We start from the raw sequence: 13,897 nt of genomic DNA, 5'->3' as shown, positions 1-13,897 counted from the left end.
TGCAGATGCTGGTTTACAAAAAAAACACAAGGTGCTGGAGAAACTTAGCAGGTCAGGCAGCTTCTCTGAGACATTTTGGCTTGGTCTGAAGCATCACAATAGACAATAGGTGCAGGAGTAGGCCATTCGGCCCTTCGAGCCAGCACTGCCATTCAATGTGATCATGGCTGATCATTCTCAATCAGTACCCCGTTCCTGCCTTCTCCCCATACCCCCTGACTCCGCTATCCTTAAGAGCTCTATCTAGCTCTCTCTTGAATGCATTCAGAGAATCGGCCTCCACTGCCTTCTGAGGCAGAGAATTCCACAGATTCACAACTCTCTGACTGAAAAGGTTTTTCCTCACCTCCGTTCTAAATGGCCCACCCCTCATTCTTAAACTGCGGCCCCTGGTTCTGGACTCCCCCAACATTGGGAACATGATTCCTGCCTCTAACGTGTCCAACCCCTTAATAATCTTATACGTTTCGATAAGATCCCCTCTCATCCTTCCAAAATCACTTATCCATGTTCTCCAAGGATGCTGCCTGGACTGCTGAATTACTCCGGCACCCTGTGTTTTTTGTTGTTGTTGTAAACCAGCATCTGCAGTTCCTTGTTTGCATTTTTTGGTCTGAAGAAGCAAAGAGGTCCTGACCCGAAGTGAGATGCTGTTACTCCAGCACTTTGTGTCTTGCTCAAGATTTCAGCACCTGCAGTTCTTTGCCTCACCATTTTTCATCTGTGCTTTGGGAGTTCATTCGCAGTTCTTTGTGTCTCCATCTTTTTTTCTTTTCTTTCTTTCCCTTCCCCATCCCAGTCAGTCAGTCAGTCATTCCTTGCAGTGATGATTGGAATTGAGGGGTTGTGCACCCATTGATGGGGACCTGGTGGGGCAGGCCGGCTTTAAGGCGTCCGCCGGGCGGGGTTTCCATGGAGACGGGAAGCGCTGGGCGGGAGAGGCGGCGAGGCGCTGACTGACTGACTGAGGGAGAAAGGCCGCGGCCACCGGCGCCACAACAACGCGGCCATCATCGCGCCGCCGGGAACGGAGCCGAGCCGAGACGAGCGGCCGGAGCGGAGCAACGGGGCCGATCCCAGGCCCAGGCCCCAGGGGCGGAGCCTGGCGACGATCCCAACCTTCCCTCCCTCCCTCACAACTCAACACCATCACCAACCTCCTCCTCCTCCTCCTCCTCCTCCCCGGAGTCGAGCGCACACGGAGATTGCCGAGCGGCGCGGCGGCGGTGGTGGCGGCGGCTGCGGCGGGGCGGCCTACTCAGCCACACACCGAGTAGCCGAGCCGGAGGAGCGCCAGGGCCTGCGGGAGCTCTTCCCCCTCCTCGCACCGCCCGCCAGGGCACGCAGCAAGATGGCAGCCAACATGTACCGGGTCGGAGGTGGGTGCCGGGCCGGGCCGGGGTAGGGGGCTAGGCCTCCGAGTCTCACACACACACACACACACACACGCTGCGGGCGGGCGGCCGGCCGGACCGGAGAATGGCGCCCGGCTCTGACCCCCTGAGGTGGGCCTTGTGCGAGGGTCGCGGCCCGGAGCTGGGCCCGGCGGTGAAGCCTGGTCGTGAGGAGAGTGACCGGCAACGGTTCTTGTCCCCCCCCCCCCTTCCCCGTTCTCGTTTCATTCACTGCTCCGCTCTTCCTCTCCCCGGGGTCGTGCTCTCTCTCTCCCTCTCCTTGCCCCGCACAAGTCTTTGCCAAGCAATCTCTTTCTCTCTCCCCCTTTCTCTAGGAACTGTAGCACCACAACCACCCCATATCCCATCTCATGGGGCCAGACTCCCTCTGCTTGCCACGCTCTACTACCATCCCAGCCCCTCCATCTCCCCCCCCCCCCCCCCCCCGAGACATTCATTGCCCCTTTCTTCTCCCCCTCCCCTCTCTATACCTGGGCTCAGGGCCATCCCGCGCTTTCCCTTACACACCTGATCGTGTCCACTTTCTCCACACCCACCCATGTCCACTATCCTCCCATTCTCCACCGCACCGCCTCGGGCTACACCATCCCCCTGTGCTCTTTCTAACCAGTTCCCAATTCCTGACTGTACTTTGTGAAGTTTTCGTGCACTTGAATGAAGTATTCAGCTCATGTACTCTGCCTGCTAGTGAGATGTGACGGTTGTGTTTAACGTTGATCTCAGAGTGGATCATGCTGAGCAATGGACTGCTACCCTTTCTTGAAAACAGAGCAATATGTTGTAGCGGACACAACACAATGCAGTCGGGTATTAGTCAAATTACCCTGGCGATAGATATCATCAACAGTTATCTGTGTATAGAGGTGCACATTGATCGAATCAGGTTTCGTGTGTGCTTCCAAAGAATGGGATGCAGTCGTCAGATGTTCACATTCTGTTCATCTGTACTTTGCATCTTATTTCTTTATAAGTTCAAATGCCACCCTCTTTCTGAGCTCCCTAGGCCATAGTATGAATAGAAATGCCCACTATTGACCTGAAGTGCTATGCTGAGAACTATATTCTGCACTCTGTATCTTCCCCTTTGCTCTATTTTATTACACGTGAGTGATTGTGTTTATTTATAGTATTAACTGATTGCATGGCATGCAAAACAAAGCATTTCACTGTACCTCAGTATAGGTGGCAACAATAAGCCTAAACATATTCTGGTGAATGCAAGGCTTATACTTTGTTATTGCTTATATTTGACATAGTATTTGATTTTGGCATGATAAGTAATAAATTCATTTTTTCTTTTCTGTTTTTTCTCGTTGACATAAGAATGCAAGCAGAAGGAATAGGTTTTTCATGTGCTTGCAGATCTGCCATTCAATGTCATAGCTTTTACCTCAATTACACTTTCCTGCACTGACCCCATATCAGTCTGAAGAAGGGTCTCGACCCGAAACGTCACCCATTCCTTCTCTCCCGAGATGCTGCCTGACGCGCTGAGTTACTCCAGCATTTTGTGAATAAACCCATATTTATTGGTTCCCTTCCCTTAATATCAAGTAGTCGAGACACCTCTGTCTTCTGCATACTCAGTGACAATACCTTCACAACTTTTGTGATGGAGAATCCCGCAGGTCCACAAACTCTGGGTGAAGAAATTTGCTCTCGTCTATCCTTAAAAGTTGCCATTCACTTTGAGACTGACTCCAGATTCTAGACATTCTAGCTGGGGTAGCTTACAACCTAACGGTAATACAACCTTTCAGTCCCGGTAATACCTTTTGTAAGTCCTTTCTGCACTCTTTTTAGCTCAATGATATTCTTTCTACAGCTAGGGTAGCTTACAACCTAACGGTATAAACATTGAATTCTCCAATTTTATGTAAACTACCTAAAAACTGCGTCCGCAGTTCCTTGTGGCTACATAGTTGCATCTACTCGGTCTAGCTCAATAAGAATTTGAAATCCTTTAATTATATAATTTATCATTTTCAAAACTAAGGCGTTTTTGGCCTCGTCTGCTTTCTCTCATCTTGTAGGAACAATATCTTCAATCCTGTGAAGCTTTATAGACAATAGACAATAGGTGCAGGAGTAGGCCATTCGGCCCTTCGAGCCAGCACTACCATTCAATGTGATCATGGCTGATCACTCTCAATCAGTACCCCGTTTCTGCCCTCTCCTCATACCCCCAGACTCCGCTATCCTTAAGAGCTCCATCTAGCTCTCTTCTTGAATGCATTCAGAGAATTGGCCTCCACTGCCTTCTGAGACAGTGAATTCCACAGATTTACAACTCTGACTGAAAAAGTTTTTCCTCATCTCCGTTCTAAATGGCCTACCCCTTATTCTTAAACTGTGGCCCCTGGTTCTGGACTCCCCCAACATTGGGAACATATTTCCTGCCTCTAACATGTCCAACCCTTTAATAATCTTATATGTTTCAATAAGATCCTCTCTCATCCTTCTAAATTCCAGTGTATACAAGCCTAGCCGCTCCAGTCTTTCAACATATGACAGTCCCGCCATTCCGGGAATTAACCTAGTAAACCTACGCTGCACGACCTCAATTGCACACTTTTTATTTGCAAATATATTCTTCTTTTGAAAGGAACACCAGACCTGCACACAATACTTGGGCACTGCATCGCCAGACCCTTTCATAATTGCAGTACGATGCATACTCAACTCTTGATATGAAAAACCATCATGCTGTTCACTTTCCTAATTACTCCCTGCACCATAACTTTCCATGACATGTGCATGAAGACGTTTGAGTCCCTCTGAACACCTTTCCAGTTAAAAAGAAAACTCAATTTTTCGATTTTTGTTTCCTACCAAGATTGAATGATTTTTTTTCCTTTCTTATCTGTGAAAATTTCTGCTCAGTTAAATTGGGAAATTGGGATAAAATACAAAAGAGCCAAAGGCTCAACTCGGTTGGTGTAACTTTTCTGGGTGGTTTGCCTCAGATTGAAGAGTCAGCGATCCTCCTGGTGGCAATAACCTCCATCAGTATTAGCTCTTCACATGTTTGCAACCTGTAAAAATGCTCATGGGAGACACAAGTTGGACCTCTGCTGAAAACTGTTTGGCATTCTATCTTAAAATACTTCTGGATGTGAATGTTATTGGCAAGGCAGATCCTTAAGGCCCATCCAAGTTGTGCCCATAAAGATTATAATAGGTTGACACCTTAAACCACAGTAGCTTAAGAAATGTATAAGAAGGAACTGCAGATGCTGGTTTACACTGAAGATGGACACAAAATGCTGGAGTAATTCAGCGTGACAGGCAGCACCTCTGGAGAGAAGGAATGGGTGATGTTTCAAGTCGAAATGGGTGATGTTTTGGTCTGAAGAGGGTCTCAACCCGAAACGTCGCCCATTCCTTCTCTCCAGAGGTGCTGCCTGTCCTGCCGAGTTACACCAGCATTTTGTGTCTACCATAGTAGCTTATGTGGTTAAATAATGTTCGGAAGGAAGTCCAGGAAAATAATATGGCAAAGAAAGAACACCAATATATTGTAATTTAGGGAGTTTTCTTTGCCGAATGGACCTGTATAATCCATTCTTCTTAAGGTTGCTGGAGCTTGTGAATATGCTTATGTGGTGCCTTTGGAAGGATACCACACTGTAACCACAATTTGTGGGCAGTGGAAGATATAGAAGGGGTGCAGGCCAAGTGATAATTTGTCCTGTTCTGTGCCAAGCTATTGGATGTTGTAGCTATGCCTATCCAATGCAGTTGCAGAGTATTGCATTACATATCCTTGGCACTGATCCAGATCCTGCTGCCTGTGGGCAAGGACTATTTCTTTATCTGAAAAATTCCAAATGCAGTTGAAGACTGCAGCTGTCAGTGCTCAATCCTATTTCTGATCTCATTGTGGAGCGAAAGTTAGTACTGAAGCAGCTACAGACTGTTGCTTTAGATGCAAGACATCAGTGCAAAATAGAATTGGAAAAAAAAGACAAATTCATGCTGGTGCAAGAGGTCCAAAGTGTTGTGTTGCCGACGTAGGATTCGGGTTGTGTAAGTTAGTTCAAGAACTTGATAATTGTAGGAAAGTGGCTTTTCGTGACCCTGGTGCTGTGGGACTTCAGGCTTCTGTAACTCCAGCCTGACGGTAGCAATAGACAATAGGTGCAGGAGGAGGCCATTCGGCCCTTCGAGCCAGCACCGCCATTCAATGTGATCATGGCTGATCATTCTCAATCAGTACCCCGTTCCTGCCTTCTCCCCATACCCCCTGACTCCGCTATCCTTAAGCAGCGAGAAGAGGGCATGACCTGGATGGTGGGGACAGCTGGTGATAGATGCTCATATTTTAATTTGGATTTTAATCAGATATATTAGGATGGAAAATGTTGTTGGGGATGAAATGATTGCCAAACAGTAACCTCAGCCATATTATTTTTGTGCTGAATGTACCGCAGTCATTAAAGAGATATCCCCCTGTTTCTCATGGACCTAGAATACCAAAAAATAATAATAGCGGGAGTGGGCCAGCTGACTACTCGAGCATGTCCTTCCATTCAGCATTATCATGGCAAATTTACCTCAGACGCTAACTATGTGGAGGGCCTCCATGGCCCTCAATCTCTTGATCCTTCAAACATCTATCTCCCTCTACTCCAAATACTTCTAATGAGCAGCCTTCATAACTCTGGGGCAGGGAAACTCAGGGATTCACCACATTCTGTGAGAGGGAGCTACGATGTCCATCTTTTTTTAAATGACCGGTCTCTTGTACTGAAACTATATTTTACTCTTCAAGGCTCTTCCACTGATGAAAACATATCAACATTTACCCTGTCATGCCTCCTAAAGATTGACGTTTCAGTAATGCCACTCCTTCTAAACTCCAAAGAATACAGATTTAACCTGTTTTTCCTCTCGTGATAGGACAGTCTCCTCATCCCAGGAATGTACCCGGAGAACATACCCTTTGGAGTCATAGAGTCATACAGCATGAAAACGGCCCTTCGGCCCATCACGTCCATGCCAACGGGGTTTGATAGCTCATAAGTGATAGGAGCAGAATTAGGCCATAAGTGATAGGAGCAGAATTAGGCCATTCGGCTCATCAAGTCTACTCCGCCATTCCATCATGGCGGATCTATCTCTCCCTCCTAACACCCATCACCTGCCTTCTCCCCATAACCTCTGATACCCGTACTAATCAATAATCTACCTACCATCCACTGACTTGGCCTCCACAGCCTTCTGTGGCAAAGAATTGCACAGATTCACCACCCTCTGACTAAAGAAATTCCTCCTCATCTCTTTCCTAAAAGAAAGCCCTTTAATTCTGAGGGTATGACCTCCAGTCCTAGACTCTCCCACTAGTGGAAACCTCCTCTCCACGTTCACTCTTTCCAAGCCTTTTACTATTCTGTACGATAGCTGTGCTTGTCCCATTTGCCTGCAGTGGCCCATGTCAATAGACAATAGGTGCAGGAGTGGGCCATTTGGCCCTTCGAGCCAGCACCGCCATTCAATGTGATCATGGCTGATCAGTCTCAATCAGTACCCCGTTCCTGCTTTCTCCCCATACCCCCTGACTCCGCTATCCTTAAGAGCTCTATCCAGCTCTCTCTTAAATGTATTCAGAGAATTGGCCTCCACTGCCCTCTGAGGCAGAGAATTCCACAGATTCACAACTCTCTGACTAAAAAAGTTTTTCCTCATCTCTGTTCTAAATGGCCTACCCCTTATTCTTAAACTGTGGCCCCTGGTTCTGGACTCCCCCAACATTGGGAACATGTTTCCTGCCTCTAACATGTCCAACCCCTTAATAATCTTATACGTTTCGATAAGATCCCCTCTCATCCTTCTAAATTCCAGTGTTTACAAACCTAGTCGCTCCAGTCTTTCAACATATGACAGTCCCGCCATTCCGGGAATTAACCTAGTAAACCTACGCTGCACGCCCTCAATAGCAAGAATATCCTTCCTCAAATTTGGAGACCAAAACTGCACACAGTACTCCAGGTGCGGTCTCACTAGGGCCCTGTACAACTGCAGAAGGACCTCTTTGCTCCTATACTCAACTCCTCTCGTTATGAATGCCAACAATTCCATTGGCTTTCTTCACTGCCTGCTGTAACTGATGCACTAAGACACCCAGATCACGTTGTACGTCCCCTTTTCCTAACTTGACACCATTCAAATAATAATCTGCCTTCCTATTCTTACCACCAAAGTGGATAACCTCACACTTATCCACATTAAACTGCATCTGCCATGCATCCGCCCACTCACACAACCTGTCCAAGTCACCCTGCAACCTCATAGCATCTTCCTCACAGTTCACACTGCCACCTAGCTTTGTATCATCGGCAAATTTGCTAATGGTACTTTTAATCCCTTCATCCAAGTCATTGATGTATATTGTAAATAGCTGCGGTCCCAACACCGAGCCTTGCGGTACCCCACTAGTCACTGCCTGCCATTCTGAAAGGGACCCATTTATCCCCACTCTTTGCTTTCTGTCTGTCAACCAACTTTCTATCCATGTCAGTACCCTACCTCCAATACCATGTGCTCTAATTTTGCCCACCAATCTCCTATGTGGGACCTTGTCGAAGGCTTTCTGAAAGTCGAGGTACACCACATCCACCGGCTCTCCCCAGTCAATTTTCCTAGTTACATCCTCAAAAAATTCCAGTAGATTAGTCAAGCACGATTTCCCCTTCGTAAATCCATGTTGACTCGGAACGATCCTGTTACTGCGATCCAAATGCTCCGCAATTTCGTCTTTTATAATTGACTCCAGCATCTTCCCCACCACTGATGTCAGACTAACTAGTCTATAATTGCCCGTTTTCTCTCCCTCCTTCAACCTTTCCTATCCATGCACCTGGCTAAATGCCTTTTAAACTTCACTGTTGTACCTGCCACTGTGGCTTCCATTGGCAGCTTGCTCCATATGTATACACCAACCGCGGCAGGAAGCAATTGGCCCTTAGGTCGCCTTTAAATCTTTCCCCATTCATCTTAAACATGTTTTCTATTCTGGGTGAGTCTGCTCTGGAGGGAAAAGACTGTGATAATTCACTTTACCTTGGCCTGTCATGATTTTTAAACCTCCATAAAGGTCAGCCTCCTCGCCCCAGCCTATCCACAAAACTCTTCTTTCAGTCCCGGTAATACCTTTTGTAAGTCCTTTCTGCACTCTTTTTAGCTCAATTATATTCTTTCTCAAGCTAGCTGACCAGAACTATAGCAACATTTAAAAGACATTTTGGCTGATACATAGATAGGAAAGGTTTAGAGGGAGATGGACCAATCGCAGGTGGGACTGGGATAGATGGGGCATCTTGGTGGGCAGACAGTTTGGGTCGAAGGACCTATTCTGGTGCTATAACAGATGTTAATTGTGACATAACTGCACACAATACTCAAAATGTCTCATCAAGGTCTTGTACGGCTATGGCACGATGAACTCAACCCCCTGTACTTAATACTCTTACGGATAAAAGCCAGCGTGCCAAACGTCAGTTTTACCACCTGTGTAAGAAAATAACTGCAGATGCTGGTACAAATTAAAAGTATTTATTCACAAATTGCTGGAGTAACTCAGCAGGTCAGGCAGCATCTCAGGAGAGAAGGGATGGGTGACGTTTTGGGTCGAGACCCTTCTTCAGACTGATCAGTTTGAAGAAGGGTCTCGACCCGAAACGTCACCCATCCCTTCTCTCCTGAGATGCTGCCTGACCTGCTGAGTTACTCCAGCATTTTGTGAATAAATACCTTTGAGTTTTACCACCTGTGATCGCTTTCAGGGAACTGTATACCTGTCCCTCGCGATCTCTCTGCTCTACAATACCATGTACTGTGTAAGTCATGCCTTGCTTTAAATAATCAAAATGCACCACCTCACACTCGTTAGAGTTAAATGTATTGCTCGGCCCACTTCCCTAGTTGATCAGATCCCCTTGGTGACTTTTTGGTGAGACCTGATTTCTTTGTTGAAGAGACCAGAACTACATAGTACTCCAGGTTTGGCATCATCTGCATCCTGTGCAATTGAAATAAAACTCTCCCCCCCCCCCCCCCCCTGAATTCCATCTCTTTGCAATAAAGTCCAAAATGACATTTGCCCTCTTAAAGACTTACTGCAATTACCTACCAACATATTATAATTCAGATATACCGTACATAAATACATTCACGTCAAACTCAAGTGTAATAGGTAGAGCAAAAGGGAAGATACAGTGCAGAATATAAATCTCAGTTTTGTAGCGCATCAGTTCCAGAGACAAAGTCCAGTGTCCTCAATGGAGTGGCGATAAATCAAATAAGTACCCTCGATTATGAAAGACTGTTCAGAAGCATGAGACGAGGGCAAAAAGCCGTATTCAAGCTTCTGTGCCTTCTGTTGGATGGAAGCAGGGCGAAGAAGGAATGACAGATGTAGGACAAGTCTTTGTTCGTGTTGAGAGCTTTTCTGAGGCAGCATGAAGTGTAGATGGAGTCAATGGTGGGAAGTTTGGTCTGTGTCGACTGGGCTCCATCCACGACTCTCTGCAATTCCTTGCAGTCTTGAGCAGAGCTTGTTTCAAGATTTCAAGGTCAGTTTATTGTCACATGTACCAATTCAGGTACAGTGAAATACAGATTACCATACAGCCATACTAAATAAAAAAGCAACAAGACACACATCTACATAAAAGTTAACATAAACATTCACCACAGCGAATCTCCCACATTCCTCACTGTGATGGAAGGTAATAAAGTCCAATCTCCTTCCTCTTTATCCTCCTGCGGTCGGGGCAGTTGAACCATACACATAGGCGGTCGAAGCCCCATCGGGGCGATCACAACTCCCGCGCCGGGGCGGTCGAAACGCCTGCGGTTTGGAGTCACCGATGTCAGTCTCTAACCAGAGACCGCGGGCTCCGCGATGTTAAAGTCTTGCAGGCTCCTACGGTTGGAGCCCCAAAGACGACCCCCCGACAGGGATCGTGAGCTCCGTGATGTTAAAGTCCCGCAGGCTCCCGCGATGGAGCTCCCAGTCGATCTCCAGCAAAGGCAGCCATGATGTTAGGCCTCAGTGCGGACAGAGATACGACTTAGACGAAGGGATTAAAAGTACCATTAGCAAATTTGCAGATGATACTAAGTTGGGGGGTAGTGTGAATTGTGAGGAAGATGCAATAAGGCTGCAGGGTGACTTGGACAGGTTGTGTGAGTGGGCGGATACATGGCAGATGCAGTTTAATGTAGATAAGTGTGAGGTTATTCACTTTGGAAGTAAGAATAGAAAGGCAGATTATTATCTGAATGGTGTCAAGTTAGGAGGAGGGGGAGTTCAACGAGATCTGGGTGTCCTAGTGCATCAGTCAATGAAAGGAAGCATGCAGGTTCAGCAGGCAGTGAAGAAAGCCAATGGAATGTTGGCCTTCGTAACAAGAGGAGTTGAGTATAGGAGCAAAGAGGTCCTTCTACAGTTGTACCGGGCCCTGGTGAGACCGCACCTGGAGTACTGTGTGCAGTTTTGGTCTCCAAATTTGAGGAAGGATATTCTTGCTATGGAGGGCGTGCAGCGTAGGTTCACTAGGTTAATTCCCGGAATGGCGGGACTGTCGTATGTTGAAAGGCTGGAGCGATTGGGCTTGTATACACTGGAATTTAGAAGGATGAGGGGGGATCTTATTGAAACATATAAGATAATTAGGGGATTGGACACATTAGAGGCAGATAACATGTTCCCAATGTTGGGGGAGTCCAGAACAAGGGGCCACAGTTTGAGAATAAGGGGTAGGCCATTTAGAACGGAGATGAGGAAGAACTTTTTCAGTCAGAGGGTGGTGAAGGTGTGGAATTCTCTGCCTCAGAAGGCAGTGGAGGCCAGTTCGTTGGATGCTTTCAAGAGAGAGCTGGATAGAGCTCTTAAGGATAGCGGAGTGAGGGGGTATGGGGAGAAGGCAGGAACGGGGTACTGATTGAGAGTGATCAGCCATGATCGCATTGAATGGCGGTGCTGGCTCGAAGGGCTGAATGGCCTACTCCTGCACCTATTGTCTATTGTCTATTGATACAGAAAAAATCGCATCTCCGTCGAGGTAAGAGATCAGAAACTCCCGCCCCCCCCACACACACAAAACAAACACTAAAACGAACACTAAAAAACATGTGTTTAACACATACAAAACAGACACAAATAAGGAAGGGACAGACAGACTGTTGGTGAGGCAGCCATTGGTGGCACCACTCATATTTCCAAACCAAGCTGTGATTCAGCCCAACAGTGTGTTTTCTATGTGCATTTGGAGTTTTTCTACTTCATTGGAGACATGCTGAATTTTCTCAATCTCCACAGGAAATGGAGGGGCTATTGTTTCTTGGCTGTCGCATCCATGTGGTTGGTCCACGACAAATTATCTCTCTATAACTAAAACTCTCATCTTGTATATTTGTGTGTTTGTAAATATATTTGTATCCGAAAAACAGCCAAAACGGTACACGATAGCGTAACAATTTTAGGCCCACCCGACTCACCATCCGCCTGCGATCTCGATTGATCAGATTTTGTTACATTTTAAAAGCATTTAACTTAATAAACTTTTTTTAATGCGCTCCTCCCCCCCCGCGCCGGGAGGCCTGGCGCCTGTCCCAGCGTGCCCCACACCTTCCTCCCGTGGTGCAGCGCGGCGGCAGAGGGTCAAAGAAGATGGCCGTCGGCAGCACGAACACGCTGCAGTGCCTTGCGGCTGCTCTCCTGCTGCTGGCCGCCGCGATAGCCGACCGGGGCCGGGGTGAGTGGCCTCCTCTCCCCTTTCCTCTCCCCCCTCTCCTGGCCCTCGGGGAGACTGCTGGGCCCGCAGGAGAGGGTTGGATGGAGGGTTGCCGGGCCCGCAGGAGAGGTTTGGACCCAACGGGGGTTGCCAGGCCCGCAGGAGAGGTTTGGACCCAACGGGGGTTGCCGGGCCCGCAGGAGAGGTTTGGACCCAATGGGGGTTGCCGAGGCCCGCAGGAGAGGTTTGGACCCAACGGGTCCACGCCCGTCTAGTTGGAAATATTAATGCCAAGTAACTTGAAGCTGTAAATTATTTCCACATTGGCACCATTGATGCTGATTGGGATATGCACTCCACCAAGCTTTCTGAAGTCGATAACAAGCTCCTTCATATTGCTGACATTGAGGGAGAGGTTATTGTTCTGACACCCTGTCACTAAGTTCTCTATCTCCTTCCTGTTTTTTCATCTAGTCATTGTTCGTGATTCGGCCAACCACAGTGGTGTCATCTGCAAACTCGTAGATGGAATTAGAGCTGAATTTGGCTGTACTGTCTGTCATTAGTGTATGGGGAATACAGCAGGGGACTGAGAACACATCCTTACGGGGCACCCCGTGCTGAAAATTATTGAGGTGGCAGTTTTGTCACCTATCACTGATTAAGATCCACGGGTCAGAAAATAGAAGATACAGCATCAGACCTAGGTCCTGGAGTTTGGAAATGAGTTTGGATGAACATGTTCAGTCTATGGTAACATACTTCTTCCAATACCATGAGTTCTTAACTTATGCACCAGCCTTTTATATGGCAACTTATCAAATACTTTTGGAATTCCAAATGCACCACTTCAATATCTTTCCTCTATCTACTTTGCTTATTACATCATCAAAGAACTTTCAAATTTGCTGAAAACAATATACCTTTCATGATGCTCTGTTGACTTAATGTTTAGATTAATCTTTTTTGATTGTTGATGCTAGCATCTTGCATCAATTGATGTTAAGCGAACTGGCATATGGTTTCCTACCTTTTCTCTTCCTCCCTTCTTGAAGAAGAGTCATATTTGCCGTTTCCAGTCAACTGGTATCATCCCAAAATTCGCACAGAGTATTGAAAAATTTCAACAGTGCATCCACTGTCTCTTTAAAACCTATGGATGTACGCCTATGGGTCCTGGCAATGTGTCTACTGTAAGCCCAGTCAGTTTTTCTAATAACTTGACCCTCATGATTGGGATTTTAACGTTCGTTCATACTCTGAAAATAGCTCGTCTGTTATTGGGTTTATTGCAGTATCTTCCACCATGAAGACCGTTGCAAAAGAAAATGTTTCACGTATCATCCATTTTCTTGTTTTCGGCTATTAACTTCGCAGCCTCATTCAATAGACAATAGACAATAGACAATAGGTGCAGGAGTAGGCCATTCAGCCCTTCGAGCCAGCACCGCCATTCAATGCGATCATGGCTGATCACTCTCAATCAGTACCCCGTTCCTGCCTTCTCCCCATACCCCCTCACTCCGCTATCCTTAAGAGCTCTATCCAGCTCTCTCTTGAAAGCATCCAACGAACTGGCCTCCACTGCCTTCTGAGGCAGAGAATTCCACATCTTCACCACTCTCTGACTGAAAAAGTTCTTCCTCATCTCCGTTCTAAATGGCCTACCCCTTATTCTTAAACTGTGGCCCTTTGTTCTGGACTCCCCCAACATTGGGAACATGTATCCTGCCTCTAATGTGT

At 46.9% G+C, this 13,897-nt stretch overlaps 1 protein-coding gene across 3 annotated transcripts in view; it reads left to right on the top strand.

The window, feature by feature from the left end:
• The first annotated feature begins 804 nt into the window (after positions 1 to 804).
• The window catches only part of LOC144611886 (metastasis-associated protein MTA1-like), a 120,290-nt gene continuing 107,197 nt past the window's right edge, over positions 805 to 13,897 (top strand). For all 3 annotated transcript variants that reach the window (XM_078431217.1, XM_078431216.1, XM_078431218.1), the window contains exon 1: positions 805 to 1,379. In XM_078431217.1, coding sequence (XP_078287343.1) covers positions 1,352 to 1,379 — 28 coding nt within the window. In that variant the 5' untranslated portion in view covers positions 805 to 1,351. The remainder of the gene's footprint in view (positions 1,380 to 13,897) is intronic.

The sequence above is a fragment of the Rhinoraja longicauda genome, chromosome 41 (assembly GCF_053455715.1).
Source record: "Rhinoraja longicauda isolate Sanriku21f chromosome 41, sRhiLon1.1, whole genome shotgun sequence".
Lineage (NCBI taxonomy): Eukaryota > Metazoa > Chordata > Chondrichthyes > Rajiformes > Arhynchobatidae > Rhinoraja > Rhinoraja longicauda.
The sequence above is the reverse complement of the archived record's forward strand: the minus strand, read 5'-3'. Positions and strand labels throughout refer to the sequence as shown.